Source organism: Anarrhichthys ocellatus, unplaced genomic scaffold (assembly GCF_004355925.1).
Source record: "Anarrhichthys ocellatus isolate YVR2014 unplaced genomic scaffold, GSC_Weel_1.0 scaffold59, whole genome shotgun sequence".
NCBI lineage: Eukaryota > Metazoa > Chordata > Actinopteri > Perciformes > Anarhichadidae > Anarrhichthys > Anarrhichthys ocellatus.
In genome coordinates, this window is record NW_022280089.1 from 1409813 (window position 1) to 1427091 (window position 17279).

General features: G+C 44.0%; 1 protein-coding gene across 1 annotated transcript in view; it reads left to right on the forward strand.

The window, feature by feature from the left end:
* The window catches only part of robo3 (roundabout, axon guidance receptor, homolog 3 (Drosophila)), an 85540-nt gene that overhangs the window by 60375 nt on the left and 7886 nt on the right, over nt 1–17279 (forward strand). The window contains exons 8-20 of the mRNA XM_031871592.1: nt 7174–7255; nt 8225–8393; nt 10728–10894; nt 11012–11133; nt 11239–11455; nt 12040–12164; nt 12722–12908; nt 14022–14279; nt 14607–14646; nt 14829–14968; nt 15126–15407; nt 16435–16585; nt 17019–17237. Of these exons, the coding sequence (XP_031727452.1) occupies nt 7174–7255; nt 8225–8393; nt 10728–10894; nt 11012–11133; nt 11239–11455; nt 12040–12164; nt 12722–12908; nt 14022–14279; nt 14607–14646; nt 14829–14968; nt 15126–15407; nt 16435–16585; nt 17019–17237 (2159 nt within the window). The remainder of the gene's footprint in view (nt 1–7173; nt 7256–8224; nt 8394–10727; nt 10895–11011; nt 11134–11238; nt 11456–12039; nt 12165–12721; nt 12909–14021; nt 14280–14606; nt 14647–14828; nt 14969–15125; nt 15408–16434; nt 16586–17018; nt 17238–17279) is intronic.

Consider the following 17279-nt stretch of genomic DNA (forward strand, 5'->3'; position numbering starts at 1 on the left):
CCCCCCCCCCCCCCACACACACACACACACACCCCCCATTTTAAAGTAAAGGCCCCACAAAATGAATTCTAACTGAAATGCTTGTGATGAAGCCTGCCGTTTAATAACCTCTGTTTATGTGTGTCAAACATTAAGATTATGTCTCCTCTCCCCCTCGCTCTCCCACCCAGTCCCACCCTTTCAAAATAAAAGCCTCATGGATTAACTGTATTTAAACGTTAAGCTCAAAATTAGACTTTTTTGTTGAAATAATGAATGCTCTTACTAATACTGCGACAACTACTGCTACTAATATTTCTAGTATCACTCCTACTACTGCTACTACTTCTACTGCAACTTTTGCTGTTGCTACTATTACTACTTCTACTACTACTACTGATACCATCACTATTATTTCTACCACTACTGCTATTACTACCACTACCACTACTATTATTACTTAAACCACAACTGCTACTACTGCTATTCCTGCTACTACTACAGCTATTAGTATGACTGCTACTAGTACTACTACTACTGCTACTTCAAAAACTGACTTTACTATTACTACTACTTATTCTACTACTACTACTGTTATATTAAATACTATGACCACTACTACAGCTATTACTACGACTACTGATACTACTTCTTCTTCTAATTACTAATACTTCGACAACTTCTACTACTACTGCTACTACAAATATCACTACTGCTACAACTAGTACTTATTCAAATGCTACTAATACTTCTACTGCTAATAATACTTATACTGCTAATAATACTTCTACAACAACTACAACTTCTACTACTACTACAACAAATATCACTACCGCTGAAATTTTTTTAAGCTACAGAAACCGTTCGAATATCAAAATGTTCAGCTCTTTCAGGAGAGGGGTGACATGACTTCATATTTGTAATCTTTCAACTTTTTGAATTATTAAGCTTTTTGCAATTGTTTTTAAATTGGATATCTATTTTCAGCAATGTTTTTGCAATTCATTTCAGCTTTCAGCATTCCAACGCATTTTCAGCAGGAAATGCATTTTCTAGTTCATTGTATATTTTGTACTGCTTCTCATTCCATCAAATCACAATTTCCAGGGAACTCATTAAAATGTATTCATGATCTTCATGTATTACGATTTGCTCATCAAACATGATGCAGTATGTGGAAGATAACCAAATTCTAAATTCCACGAGATAAAACACACAGTTTTAATTGCAGGGAAAGTATCGGGACATTTTTTACCGGTGACTCAAATGCTAGAGAGAGGTGGGGAAAGTAGCAAAGCCGCATCTGTGAGGCGTGATCACCAGGATAATGAGCACGCCAGCCCATTAGCAGTCGTTAGCATCGTCTTACTCCACGCTAATGAAATCCATTCCGCCCAGAATTCCCTCCCGGGTATGAAGTAGCACCTGAGGTCACTGCAGCCTCTGCGAGACTCGAAGGAGGCTCACACATTAATTGATTGTTGGTTCTCAATGATTAACGATTGCTGAGACTTGTAATTAAATCCTCAATACATCACTGCAAGTGAGGAGTGGATGAATGGGAGCGAGAGGTAGAGACGGAGGAGCAGGAGGCTGAGTGAGAGGAGAGGAGAGAGGGAGACTCAGTCGGGAGCCTGAAGTGCATTTTACACTATATTTATGTCATATTTATGTCATGCAGGAATAAAAGGGAGAGACTTGACAGCTGAGAGCACCAACTTGGAAGGACTCATGCTTTTGAAGTATGTTGAAGTTCTCTGTAGACTATGGCTGTGTTTGATCAGAATCTACACAGTGAGCAGACATGCCCTCAGTTTGATTTTATTGTTCTACAGCTCACACAACACCACCTGGTATTTATGGCTTTGGATTTCACAGATAGTTTCACAGCTGGTTGTTTCATTTGACATGTTCTTCCGCACTCTTTAGTTCGGGGCTTGTCAGCGATGTCAGATGTTGGGACACCAGAGTCCATCACTATAACACAAAACAACAGCTGTAATGATGGCAGAAGACACGACTAAGAGTCTGCAGCTGACTAAAGCAGTCCTGTGAGCTAACATGATCACATTCTAACAATGCCACGCTAACATGCTGATGTTTAGCAGGTATAATGTCCACCATGTTTAACGTCTTAGTTTAGCGTTTTAGCATGCTAACATTTGCAAATAAGCACTAAAAACTAGCTGAAACTGATGGGAATGTCAAAATCGATGTTCATAAACCAAAGTTTTATGGCAAATTCATAGTTTTACCTGAAGATAGCACTAGAGGCAAAGTTAAGGGATGCACTAATTTATTACAATTCATTAAGAGGGGAACATGGATATTTCAACTAAGTTTCTACAAGTGAATCCATCCAATAGTGGTCGAGAGCTTTCACTCAAAACCACATATGTCAACCTGCTGGGATGGTTAGATGAAAAGTCCAAGCCTCATCAAAATCATTACAACACATCATCACACACACCAGGCACCATGAATGTCTGGACCCAGTGATGGATCAACCAACCGTCCCTCGAGAGAGCCACGCTGCTAGCATGGTTAAAAGATGTTTGAGTTGTTTTTCTATCACAACCAGGATCCTACTTTTGTACAATATTGTACACACTCAGTGAATTGCTCAGTATGTACAATATTAGTCAAACAACCAGGCTCATTTTAAACAGATCCCCAGTTTAGCCTCTGTGGAAGAGAAAAACAAAGATAGCAGCATTGTTCCGCCACATCACCGTGGTTAGAGATCCCAGGTGTTAACTTGGTGAGCACAACTAGTGGCAAAACTAGTTGTAATAAACAGATTCATCAATTTAAATCTCTAAACATCTGTATCAGTTAGTTATGTTAGTTGAAATCAAAAGAGTATGAAACGCAAACACTTATCATTGAGCGCAATCTTCCTTAAAATAGAAAAATGAAAATGAAATCAGCACTTCATAAACCCATTTGAACCTGAAATAATCAGTGTGAAGAAGTGGATTTCATCGGGGCCCCTGGAGAGGGACAGATGGTCTGTTTGTTCCTCGTACCCTGGCAGTGAGGAGATGCCATTACCCTGGGATCTCTGCCAGACACACACCACCACGGTCCCTCACCGGTGCCAAGACGTCCTGGACAGACGGGAAGTGTGTGTGTGTGTGGTACTAGTGCTCGGGGGCTGGGGGGGTTAAAGAGGTTTGTGCTGCCATTCTGCTAAACGGTTGACGTGTGTGTGTGTGGCAAGAGTATAAACAAGCTAACAGAGGAACCCAAACAAAGCCTGAAGAGCGTGAGCACGTCTACGCGGACAGAAGACAACAGATTACTGTGAGTAATCACGTTAAAGGAGGAAATCGAGTTCATGTGTTGACTTTAAATCCCAGTGTACCCGTGTTATAGCCGGTAATCACGTTTCCCTTCTGCGCCCGCCTAAAAAAGGATCTGACATCATTATGAACGCTATATTGTGTAGGAGGCTGATACCTGTGGTGAGTGGGTAGTTAGCAGGTGGTGGACGAAGAAAAGGAAGAAGACACCAAAGCTCAGATCACTCTGTTTGACTGATTTCTAGGAAGTGCAGAGCAGAAATATCCCAAAGATGTAGTCAAACTAACAATTAATACTGTTCCCCCTTTGAATGTGGAGCTCCTCCCTCCCGTTCTCCTCTCTTCCCCTCCCCTCATCTATTTTTCAGCAATCTGTTTTTCGCGTAGCGCTCAGAGCTGCCGGGCTTGATTAATAGTCAGGTGTCCCGGCTGTTTACCCCACCCGCCCTCTCCACCGATTCCCCATCCACCAAATCAAACGCCACCATCTGGGGAGCCGCTTTGTACCCCCTTCAGTTAGCCGGCCCACGGGTCAACTCAAGGTCATCATAGAGAGGAGAAGGAGGAGCAGCGAGGGATGCTGGGTAGGATGGAGAGACACCTGTCCTGCAGGACGCTCTGACAAGCCACTTAGGTTTGAGTAATTTGTCTGTCAGCGGTTACTGATGAGCAGGCCTCGGACGCGGACGCACACGTGCACAGCGCTCAGCGAGCCATTAGTCATGATAGGCCCTGCCTCGCACATCCTCTGCATAATGTATAAGGTTTTCAATGGGAGTAATACGGCCTGCGTTCGCAGACTAAGTGAATAAGGGGAGGCCGATTGTGTTTGCGGCGGACGGGTCCTGCATGTAAATTGATGAACTACATAGGACTGAAAACCTCTTACAGCAAAACGGATGAAAAACTAATTAAAATTCCCCGTAACACTCCCGCACAGAGTGCAACAGGAGAGCAATTTAGAGAGCCAGCAGTCCTCACAGGTGCAGTTAACATTATAATACCGTCAGTCCCCCTACCCTCGCCATGTGCAGTTAATGAAGCCCAATTCATAATTTATCTAGTTTTACAGCTACTCTCTCTGGAGCTTTTATTGTAAACAAACAGGGTTTTGTTTTTTTACCACATTGTTTGAGTGCATTTCATAGCTCGTAAAACCTTTGCAAAGCCTCTATTTGTGAATGTTGGAGAACCCACCGTCTTGTTTCTTCTTCGCTGCTTGTTTTTCTCGTGCACCGCTGCTTTTAATGGGGCATTAAGGCCACCAATACATGCACGACTGCCCTTTTTACTCTGCATGTTCTTTTTTATGTCAGACTTGTGGCATGAATGCGCACCCTCAAGAGCTGGTCAATGATACGAGGGCACGCTCATCAAACATTGTCAAAATTCCACAGTACAATCAGGGCTTTAAAGGAGAGTTAACATTCAGTTTCTCACCATCACACAACACACTATCCTTGAGGCCTACCAGACATGCTAAATCAAACTCCTCTGCTGGTGCATTGCTACGTTTCTTGGCGCACTAGTTGGCATGAAATTGAACACATCCCTGCGTTGCAGAAGGGTTAGGGTGGCGGCGTATTGTGGGATGATGAAATATTAATCCAGTTGGAGTAACAGATGAGTTTGAAGTCTTATCAGACCCCATAGCGAGATCATGATGTACACAGTATAATACGGCATTCACTTTACAAAGTAATGCCCCACAAATGAGCATTTGCACGTATTTGATGGCATTTCTTTGCGTTGCACCAAAAGTTGACCCTCGTTCCACTGTTTTTCGGGAGCAGTCAGTGTCGGCACCCATTTAAATGAATTAGGGGGTTACTTTTTCCAAACAGTAATGTTGTCTATGAATTTCCTTCTGCCGCATGTCTACAGTGTGTTTAATTCACAACTGTGTTCGTGCTACTTAGACTAATTCGACTGTGTGTCGCTCGACAATCTTCTGGTGTCCTCCGTCTTCTAATGCCCATTTGTAGTATGTTTTACAACCTGGACACTATTTCCTCATGTTTTCGTGTCTAAGTGACTAATGGGGACAACAATTTTTGAAGCTGGTCCAGTATTGAGGGAGAGCGCTGCAAACGGCAGCCGCTAAACGGGGCAGCTAAAAGGTCTTGTTTTTGCCAGTGAAGGGCTCTCGCAAGATTTCAGAAGGAGACTTCTCCTCTCTGTCTGTCTCGCTCAATGCTGGACTAATTTCAAAAAAATGTTGTCCCCATTAGTCACTTAAAACATTGGGAAAATCAGGTCCAGGTTAAAAAATAGCGAAGTTAACCTTTAAAAGAAGGATGAAGTGAAATGAAAGAGAGCAGAGCGGGAGAAAGACGTGGAGCAGTGAAGCTAAAGCAACAGAAAGACGTTCAGAGGCATTGCTCCTGCTACCTCAGTGTCACATTCCCCAGTGTACAGACCCCCAGCATCTCCCTCTGTTGTAAGCAATTTCACAGCCCGTCTAGCTTCTGGCTTGCCTCCCCAAAAATTTGATAGCCAGCAGCAGTCACTTGTGCACACACACACACACACACACACACACACACACACACACACCTCTTAATTACATCTGCTCATAGCATGACCAGAATGCTAAGTAGCTGTTGAATATAAAGACTGGCTCCTCAGACATTTCTGGACCACTAGCTGCTCATTAAAATTCTGTCCTTTGATCCCTCCTTTAACTCTGCTCCTCTGCCGTGTAGGAAGAAGACGAGGAACATAAAAGCCACCAGCTTGACTTTAAATTGAAATAGGTCCACTGAGAATATTTCATTTATGAAAAATAAAATAAAGTCACTATCAATGACAGAATGGCCAGAGTAAACGCAGCTAATAACAGCAGATGCTATGTTAAGGCTTGCCAGATGAGAATTGAATTAACAATTATCCAATTAACAATAATTGATGCCCAAGGAAATGCACTTACTTTCAAATTTAGATAAACATAACCAATGTAGTGCCTGAATGCTGCATTTCACTTTAAAAAAAAACATTGGCTGGAATTTAAATATCATCATAACATAGAAGAATATTTATTAATAATATATTATATTATTATTTTCATTATTACCAATTTACTGAAGTATCAGAAAAAGACATCCAAATGATTCACAGTCAGGTCGTTACTTCACATCCAAACCTTTGACATAGTCATAAGGCCCCGTGTGTCTCCACCTGTGTAGGATGTCCTCCTGTCTGTCTATGCATCAGTGATTCTGTCCCTCCTGTCAGCAATAGAGAGGCAAAGTCCCTCGTCTTCCACTCTCCCTCGTTGGGAAAAATATGTACGAAAGACAAATCATTATTTTATCCTGTTTGAATTGTGGCATAAATTACACATGTGATGATCATTTTTCATGTCAAGAAAGTATATAATAATTTATTAGACAGACAGACACGTACTTATGGTGGTTTACCAGAGGAGGGGGGGGGGGGGGGGACTTTGCCCCTCTACATGTTAGTTTCCATCTGAGATATCTATGAATGGGATTTCCATGCCTGCGGAGGTGAGAGGGTTCTTCCTTGACCTCATCATGGTGCTAGAATTATAGGGAAAAGGCAGAAAGACAGAACGTAATGGCTGTTGACAGTGCTACAGATGCACTTTTTAAAGATGTCGGCACCAATAGGAGCTGCTAGCTGCTCCTAACGGATTGTGAAAAAGCCAATCTGACTGTGATGTGGAAGCATAAAGATTCACCTGGTCGGCTGCATGTGGATCACGGCTCTCTGCTCTGCCAGCTTTCCCTCTGCTCACAACTCTGAGTGCAAACATTCTGGTTTGAGAGATATGACATTTAGTCTTGATCACTGGTAATGGGTTCATTAGCGTAGCATCCAAAGCTCACTCTCACTAAACTAATGACACACATTTCGCTGTTGCCAGGAAACGGACTCCGGGGTCTACACCTGCCTGGCTTCCAGCTCCAGTGGAGAGACCAGTTGGAGTGGAGTGCTCACAGTCAAAGGTAAATTGTCTCTGCATGATTTAAATGCATGCAAATGACAAGCAGCTATATATGCAAAATTATTTGAATAAACCTTTTGCACAGCTGAAAACCGAATCTGATTGTCACTCTTCTGTTTCTGCAATATTATTAATTTGGCTAACTTTGAAACAGTCTCTGTGTAACACTTCACTGTTTGAATTAACAGCAGTGAAGTTATTAGTTATAGATTTGAGTAGGACTGCAGATTAGAGCATAGTTGTCAATATGAGATATTTCTAAAAGGTCGAAGTAACCAGGCTCCTTGTGACTTCTTATTTGCTCAAATGAAACATCTTGCCAGGTCTAATGAACCTATGCGGGTCCTGGAGCTGTTGCTGGGCAGACTGCAAACATAAATGTCGGAAAGTTTATGAATGTGAAGCTTGATGTTGACAAAGAGCCGGCCCTTTTTTGGGATGAATAAAGGTTGAAACACACTAACGGCCTCGGTCAGGGCACAATCGAGAGATATCGGTCGATGCTGCAGCTCAAAGCACACGCTGCTCTGTGAGGCTCTGATCTTTTTACCTTCTCCACAACCCATCAGGCATTAAATAAGACTTCAAGCTGGAGAGATTGCATCAGTGGCATTAAACACTGTACTTGTATAGCAGCTTTCATCCAAGAAATGTAGCACAACGTGCTTTAGAATAAAGAGAAAGAGACGCAATGAACATAAAAACAGGGAATTAAATAGAGTAACAAGCTGCTCTGATGACACATAAGGTTGTTATTTGACTAATAGCGCCGTGATGGTTCGTTAAGATCCAATAGTTCCAATGAAAAGCAGAAACTGTGAAGTCTGTTAGAAGTGAGGAAGTCGGCCCGCAGCGACGTTGATGCAAATGTTCAGTCAGCATTAGATTACACAGAGGACATTATGAGACGCTCATGTTGATGTCTCGTCTCCTTCCTGCCTCCATCTTTGTCTCCTCCCTCACCCTCCAGAGAGTGCAGACCCGTCGGTCGCCCAGGCTGCGGAGCCCTTCCAGCTCCCAGGTCCGCCGCACAAACCCATAGTCACGGACGTGTCCAAGAACAGCGTCTCTCTGACCTGGCAACCCAACGCCCATGAGGGGGGAGCAGCCGTCACCGCCTACATCATTGAGGCCTTCAGGTGAGTTCCCCAAAATCTAAGATACACACTCGTTCCCTCGTTGTTGAGTATCTTCACTGCTTTACCCGTCTGCTATTTCAGAGAATACTTTTGTCTCTAATCATACATGTTCTTTATTTAACAGTCCAGGCTGTATTCTTCTTGTGTTGAATATCTTGAAATTCAACAATTTGAATGTAAAAGCATCTTTCTTGTCAGAACAGAAGACCTTTTTCATTACGGGACACTAAAACATCTTCACTGATTTCCAGACTAATGCAATTCTTTCATGCTTTGCAGTTCTTTAAAGAGAGTCGTGCTGCCACACGTATTCATTAGTATTAGACCTTGAAAAGACAAAAACTCAACAGAGCAATTTCATTGATTAAATGTACGAGCAGGAGTGCATTTAATTTCAGGTTTGGCCAGGCAAAATTATTCAAAATATGTCAGCAATGTAACAAGCATGCGAGAGGACTCATTTGTACACTCATGAGCCGTTATGCACTACAGCAGAAAGTGCCACTTGAGTGGAAGTCCATCTTGGATTAATTAGGGGGATTTAGTTAGTAGATTTAGCTGAGCAGGATAGGCGGCTCCACGGATGGACGGAGGCCTCCAGATGAAGATAGGATGGTGTTATGGGGAAATGTGTCCCTTCGACTCGATATAGAGGAGAAGACCGGCAGAGCTTAATCAGATCCAGACGTCCACTGTGGCCCGTGGCAGCGGCGGAGCGTTTCCAAGTAACGCACGCTGATTCTTTATAAAGCAGCTGGACGGGACCGCTGGGATGTCTGCAATAACATTTCTTTGCCTGGGGAGCTGAGGTTTGTTTGTGAGAGTACAGAGAAGAGCAAAGGGTTGGGGCACGTGTGTGTGTGTGTGTGTGTGTACATATGCAAGGTGTAATAGTGTTTATTTAATGTAAGATGGTAGACGTTTCATACTCCTGGTGAGACTGTATTCACTTTCTCTTGTCTGGAGTCACATCCTTGTGTGTGAACTCCCAACTCCTTCACAAAGTTACCTTGAATCCAGCTCCAGCATAGGGCGGCCTACACACACACACACACACACACACACACACACACACACACACACACAAGATGAGTATTCATGAGTCGTTTTCCTCTTTGGTCTAATTGTGCAGTTCAGCACTACAGAAGCTCCTTCACCACAAACCCCCACAGTACCCTTGGGGGAATTCTAAAAGTGTCAAAGAAATGGTTGGAGAGGCCTTTGTGACTGCCGCTCTACCAAGGTGACAGTGGATTCACGGAGGAAGAGGAAGAGGCGGGATGAGCAGCGGCAGGATAATGTATCTGGGGGGGTGCCACAAGGCTAAGAAGATACCCTCCTTTCCCACCGGCAGCTGCGGCTTCTTACAGGCCCCATTACATTATTCATCAGGACGGCAAATTGCATCAGTTGAAGATGTTCTCGCGAGCACAAACTTCTCTCAGTGACTTTGCTCACATCTGCTATTGTTTAGCAGATAAGAAATATGAGAGGGAGCCAAAAATAGATCCCGCTATCGCCTGGAGATCTTCTCAAGCTTTGGTTAAATTGTGCGGCTGCACATCAAATCAGCATCGCAAAGCAGTACTGACACTGGTTCAGTGGTGGAATGTAACTAAAGGAGCCTTCCTTTACTCAAGTATCGTACTTAAGTACACATGTGATTGTACCTTACTTGAGTATTTTATTGTACTCCACCTTAATCAACTACAAGAGTAAAATGCTGTGAGACATTAATGCAGGAGTAATAATAGCCTAATGACCTTTGTTTAATAACTGTTTGCATTCTAATAATTTGGACAGATATGAAAATGTATATTTTAACACTGGCCACTCGAGATAAATTTCACATACACAAATCTAAATATGCCTTGTCATCCCATTTAATAGGTTTTAACGCAGTCTCTAAAACATGTAAATAATAAGACAGGTTTGTCTACCATGCTTTTATATATTATAAGCAGTTATCCATTGAGTACATCATTGCTGTCATGCTATTTAGTTTTCTTCTCTCTCTCTCTTCGTCTCTCACATTCATCTCCCTCATTTTTATTTGAGTCTGTCATTTATCTTTCTTGACGATATATCTGGAGTCTTGGATGTCTGACTTTGTAGCGTTTATTTTCTTAATAAATATGTTTAATAAATCTAAAATGCTGCATAGATTCTGTCTGAGGAAACATTTTGATGTTCAGGATGTTTCAGTGTAACATTAAGCGCCAGACGATGCAAGGCAGAATGAATAGACTGAGATTAGGTTAAAGATCAAGTTTGCTCATTAAATATCATGTTGCATCCAAAACTGAATCATTTGTTTCTGCTTTCCTCTCACAGCCAATCAGCGGGAAGCACGTGGCAGACTGTAGCCGACATGGTCAAGATGGAAACGCACACCATCACCGGCCTCCTCCCCAACACCATCTACCTGTTCATTGTCCGAGCCGTCAACGCCTACGGCCTGAGTGACCCGAGCCCCATCTCTGAGCCCGTCAGAACCCAAGGTCAGTCTGCGCCTCTCTCATGACTCGCATGGAGACTCGTGTGAAGAACACCACCGCTGTCCTGTGTGATAATGCATCGGTAGCAACCCTTTGAAGAGTGTCTGTGTTTCCCCTCAGATGTGAGTCCAACGGGTCAGGGAGTGGACCACAGGCAAGTGCAGAGGGAGCTGGGAGAGGTGGCCGTCCAGCTGCAAGAGCCCGTCACGCTGACAACAGCCTCCATCCGAGTGTCCTGGACTGTGAGTGGCTCTTTGTGGGTCTATGCTTAGGGATGGTTGAGGGTTCAGTTCTCCACTTCTCTTCTCTCTTATCTTTTTTTAATTCCCCCCCCTCGATTCATCAAGGTTGACCGTCAGTCTCAGTACGTCCAGGGCTACCGTCTCTTCTACCGACCCAGCGGGGGAACCTGGCTCCTCCAGGACATCAACTCCCCCTCCGAACGCATCACCGTCCTCACCGGCCTGCTCAAAGGAACCGAGTACGAGATGAAGATCCGTCCCTATTTCGATGAATTCCAGGGAAAGGACAGCCGAACGTTACTGGTCCGAACCCCGGAGGAGGGTAATGAATCTGATGACTTCTGAAAACGTGTCCGTACCAGGAAGAGATTCAAAGAAAAGCTTCTGTTAATAAACCAGGCCAGGCCCTTCTTCTTTGACATTGCAGGGCCTTGGAAATGGCTGTTCATTAGCCTGTCTGGCACCACATGAATCTCAGTAACGTTATCTCATTTCGGGGTTAATTTTATATCCTCTGCAATTTTGGGTTCATTTATATTGATCCCACTTTCTATTAAATTCAGCTCCACACACTGGTTTTTGCAGCCGAGGTTTTCAGCAGTTTGATATGAGTTGATCCAAAGTCTATTGAAAACAAGAGAGATTTTTTTTTCTTATAGACTTTGGATGGACCTGCCTGAGTAGCTTAGTCTGTCAAAAGAAAAAACAAAACATGATTAAATGTTTAAAGAAAAAGATCAAACTTGATTCTCTCCTGCTACAGCTCACTTTCATGTTTCTCGACTTGTCTTTTTTATCTCCTCGCTTTTATTGCCTTTTAAATTTAGTTTTGTACTCACTTGTCATTGTGCTCACCATAAGTATGTTGCTGTAATGACATGAATGATGTCGCCCCCACCTCCCCAGTCCCCAGTGCCCCACCCAGAGCTGTCACAGTGGTTACAGTGAAGCTAAGCAACAGCTCCAGCATCAGCGTCTCCTGGGAGCCTCCGCCCAGCGAGATGCAGAACGGCATCATCCAGGAGTACAGGGTAAACACGCCTCAGCAGTGTCACTGCGTTCTCATCTGAAGGCAGCAACGACTGCTAGACAACACAATCCTACTACGGCACGCTTCCTTTTAAACGAAATTTGCATTAAATCCATATGAATTATGAGATTTCCTTAATTATAGTTGTACCAGTCACAAATGAGGAAGCCGAGAGCTTTCGGAGGATTCTGGACGGTCACAAGATGACCCTAATATTTAGTTCATTCAGGTTACATGCAGAGATTAAAAACAATTCAAAGGGAAAGAAAAATCCTCAGGCTGTTTCAGTAGGACTTCAAACGTAGAGCCGAGCACACTGGTTAGTGGTCAAGTTCAATGTCTACTGTACATTTAACACGGAATATCTGACTGATCAAAGTGATGAAATATTACAGAATGTAGTTCACTATTTCGTCAGTGAATGAACATGAAAACACACCCTCGACTGAGCCCTATAGACTGATAGGAGACTGATTTTTAAAAGTGTCACAAAGCCAAACCAGAGGCCCGAAATGAGCCGCCTAATGAATTCAAAGCCATCTCTGTGAATCCCACCAGGTTTGGTGTGTGGGCAGCAGCGGCGGCGACAACCAGACACGCTACTTCATCAACAGGACGGTGGACGGGAACACGTTGTCCACAGCGCTGAAGGGCCTGATGCCTGGCGTGCTGTACCAGGTGGAGGTGGCGGCGGTGACCGGCGCCGGCATCGGCACCCGCAGTCAGCCGGTGTCTGTCCTCATCAGTGAGTCCACAGTGACACAAACAGATGTAGAAATATGAGCGGGCCAAGATGCAGGTGCACTACAGACGAACCTTGTTTCTGTTGGAGGGGGGGGACATTATTACCTTTATAAATAATGGTAAATGGACTGTACAGTCTTTCCGACCACTCAAAGCGCTTTAACACTACATGTCATGGTGCCACCTGCCCATCAGGACTATCTAACATAATATACAACATTCACACACCATTAGAGTTTAGAGTTAAATAGACCAGAAATCAGGGTATGCTTTAGGGCGGGGCTACCTTGTGATTGACAGGTAGCTACGACTGCGTGTGTTTTCACTTCATGAAAGTTAATTGTAACATTCTCGTTGCCTAAAAATGTCTTATTCACTGTCGGTCGTACTTAGCTCCACCCTCTCGTGTCCCATCTGTTCAAAATAGTCCATAAACCGATGAGTGACGTCATAGTGACGATGTCCACTTCTTAGATACAGTCTCCGATCGGTCCACAACTTTAGTCCGGACTGAAAAATCTCAACAGCTGTTGGATGGATTGCCATTCAATTTTGTACACACATTTATGGTCCCCAGAGGATGATTCCTGAGGATCCGAGTCATCAATTAACTTTTCATCTGAGTGTAAACCAGTCGCTAAAATATCATCATCAGGTCAAAATCGAATCGTTCCAATACTTTGGTTTATGACTAGACACTGCAGAACTAATTCCCATCAGGCTCAGCTGTGTTTTGGACTTAGTGCTAGTTAGCAAATGTTAGCACGCTAATATCCTAATTTAAGATCAGGGATGAGGTAAATGGTTTACCTGCTAAAAATCAGCATGTTAGCATTTTCATTTTGACCATGTTACCATGCTGATGTTATTATTTAGCTGCTCTGTTTCTATCATCATTTGTAAATGTCTTATAATGGTACTATTACTGTGGATACATTGTTAGGTTTTAATTGGATGCTCTCTTTGGCTTTAAAGACAATAAAGACATACAAATAAATACACTGAAAATACACTGGCTGGATAAATACAACAGATCAACAGATAACATAGAACTCCTTCAGTTCTTATGATGTTGTCTTATTTTGCCCTCCCCCTTCCCATTCTCTCCCCCCAGAGCTGCCAGCTGAACAGCCCTCCATGCCAGGCGGCGGAGGCGGCGGCGGAGGCGGCAGCACCAGCGACGGCGGCGAGGAGAGCAGCGTGAGTCTGGCCGAGCAGATCACCGGCGTGGTCAAGCAGCCGGCGTTCATCGCGGGCATCGGTGGAGCCTGCTGGGTCATCCTCATGGGCTTCAGCGTCTGGATCTACTGCCGGCGCAAGAAGAGGAAGGAGCTGAGCCACTACACCGCCTCCTTCGCCTACACACCAGCAGGTCAGGAGGAGTGATTCACATGTAGAACGGTACATTATCGATGACTCTGTTGCTGCCGTCTGGCACTTAGGGAAGTCGTGGGATCGGTCATTTGGAAGGTGGCATTGAGATTGTAGTGCAAGGCATTTCTTTTCATACATTTAGGGGCATGTATGATTTATTCAGCAAATAACAGAACAATTACATTCAATAAAAGGAAATGAGAACAGCTGATCTTTGTTTAGTTAAGTATTGTCTTCACTGAACTAAAAGACAAAATAGGCTCCAAAACTGTAACATCCACGAGTCGGTATACCACCCTCATCACTCTCTCTTTGTCTTCTGCAGTTGGTTTCCCTCATGTAGAGGGAACAGTACTCAATGGAAGGTAATTATATCCTGCTGTGTATCTGTAATCTGTTTAAATTCCCAGTAATTCATAGAAATGAATGAATAAATGTTTCTATCCAGCCTTTTGCTTGCTGTTCTTGCTGTATTTCCATCCGGACAGTCCTTGCTGCTGCACTGTGTCCAACCACGTCTTAAATTAAAACCAGAATGTCTCCGTAGGCCCGGCGTGCTGGGAGGCAACATGGGCAACTACCCGTGGCTGGCAGACTCTTGGCCCACCACCAACCTGGTCCACAGCGGCAAAGAGGCAGTCAACTGCTGCACCAGCAATCACGACACAGCTGAGAGATACTACAACGGTAGGAGGATGCTTCCACTCAATAGTTTGGTAGAGACGGTATATGAACGTCCGTCTGTTTCGTTAAGTTAAAGCATCAAAGTGTGGTGATAAGTAGAAGCGCTCAATGCAACAAAACAAAGCAAGAAAAGCTAAACATGACCTCCATCCCCTTGTAGACGCAGGCATCTCCAACTACCTGAATCAGACGGAGAAGTACAGCATAGGCGGCTCCACCGAAGGGCCTATCTACAGCACCATCGACGCCACCAACGAAGACCCGCACAGCTTCGCCTACGCCCAGCAAGCCTCCACGGCTCCCTACGCCTCCACCTCCATCATGCCTTTCACCAACCAGATTCAGGCACCTGTCCACAGCGGCGAGCAGCAGCAGGATGGACACTGGATCGCCCAGCCGGGGCTGTCCGGAGCTCAGTACGCCCAGCCGGACCGCTGCAATGGTGAGGAGGGCACCGTGGACCTACTGCTGTGTTTGGTAGCTCAACAACACAACCAGCGTATTTAGTTCTCAGCGATGCATCTTTTTTCCGACCTTTCTTTCTGCCGGAAGCTTTTAGCTGTTCTAATGTTAATTAGCTTTTGTTATTTTCACATTTATCAATAATTATTTGTTTTAATTTGAGCTGAAATGATTAGTAAAGCGCAAAAATAATTTATCGGCATCTATTTTGATAGCAAAATACCGATAATTATCTACAGTTCTAGCTTCTCAGTGCGACTTCCTGCTCATTTTCGTTGTATGTGACATTAAAGTGAATATTTTAAGGTTTTAGATTGTTGGTCATAGGGCTGGGCAATATTTCAATATTATATTGATATTGTCATACAGGAATAGATAAATCAACTTAGATTTTAGAGATTGTAATATCACATCAATGTCTTTTCCTGGTTTTAAAGGCTGCATTACAGCAAAGTGATGTACCAGGCTGATCTATTGTTTACCTTTACCCAGTCATTATATCCACAGTACTGATGATTATTTATCAAAAATATCTTCATAAATATTTTGTAAAGGTGCCAATATTCCAATTTACAATTTCAATTTCGAGATATTTGGTCAAAAATATTGTCTTTTTCATATCGTCCGGCCCTGGTTGGTCAGATACACAAGCAATGCATTCATTTGGTGCATTTTACCATCAAACTGTGGAATAATCAATTGAGAAAAATAATGAGATTAGTGGACAACAAATATAATAATAAGTAGCAGAGTATCCAATATACTACCTTCTCTGTTCATCTGGTTTTGATTCTACCCTCGGCCTTTGCAGTTGTATGAATTATTTCTTCAGTGATCAAATGAAAGTAGATCTTTTGCAGTAGCATTTCACTCCTAACTCATACCCATTTTCATATCTTCCAGCTGTGATATATGTCATGTGTCAATTATGCTCAAGATAATTCAGCTCAATATAAAAAGGTATCTTCCTCCAGAGAATCATAGTGTTCCTCTGTGTGTTTCTACAGGTAGTAAGCCCAAGCAGAAGGCGATGGGTAAGGCCGTCAAGACCCCGTCTCTGACCTGGATGGAGGCGCTGCCCCCTCCTCCCCCCATTGGAGAGCTGGAACAGAGTGAGCCGGACGACCAGCCCCCCGAGCACGAGGACATGGACATAGGGTGAGTCAGACACACACACATCTATAATTTGTATCACACTGCTGCACCATCATTTAGACTTAGCGTCACCTCTAATAGGCACATTGCGTATCGAACCCAACGCGGCTCTTTTGCCTCCGGCCTTAACAACTCAATTACCTCGGCTTCGGTCAATTGCTTTTAGTGATTAAGCTGTTTTCTCGACACAGTTTGCTGTGTTTCTCCTTTCCATTCGCTCTCTGCAACCACAGAGCAAACTATCATTCTGTCTCACGCTCCTAGCAGCAAAGAACAGCATTAATGTTTAAGTAGCCTCGTGGCCAGCTGGAATCGAAGGCGCCAGTGAGCTAACAGGCTCAACAATGTCGTTTAAGAGCACACACACACGGTTAAGATCCAGCTACATCTCATACACTGTATCATCGAGCTGTGACGCCGCTCTTTGTCTGTGTAGCTCGGACGAGGAGTGGTGTCCCCCCCTCCCGGAGAGGACCTACCTGATGGAGGGCTGCGAGGATGGATCCTGTCCCCCGCAGAGGAACAATGCCTCCTCCCCGGCCACCTCCTACAGCCACCAGTCCACTGCTACGCTCACGCCGTCGCCTCACGAGGAGAGCCGAGCCCCCCATGACCTCCCCCGCCTCAACCACGTGGACGGCCAGCAGCTCTCACGGTATGTGAACTGGGAGCATTGACTGGGAGGTTCATATTCTAA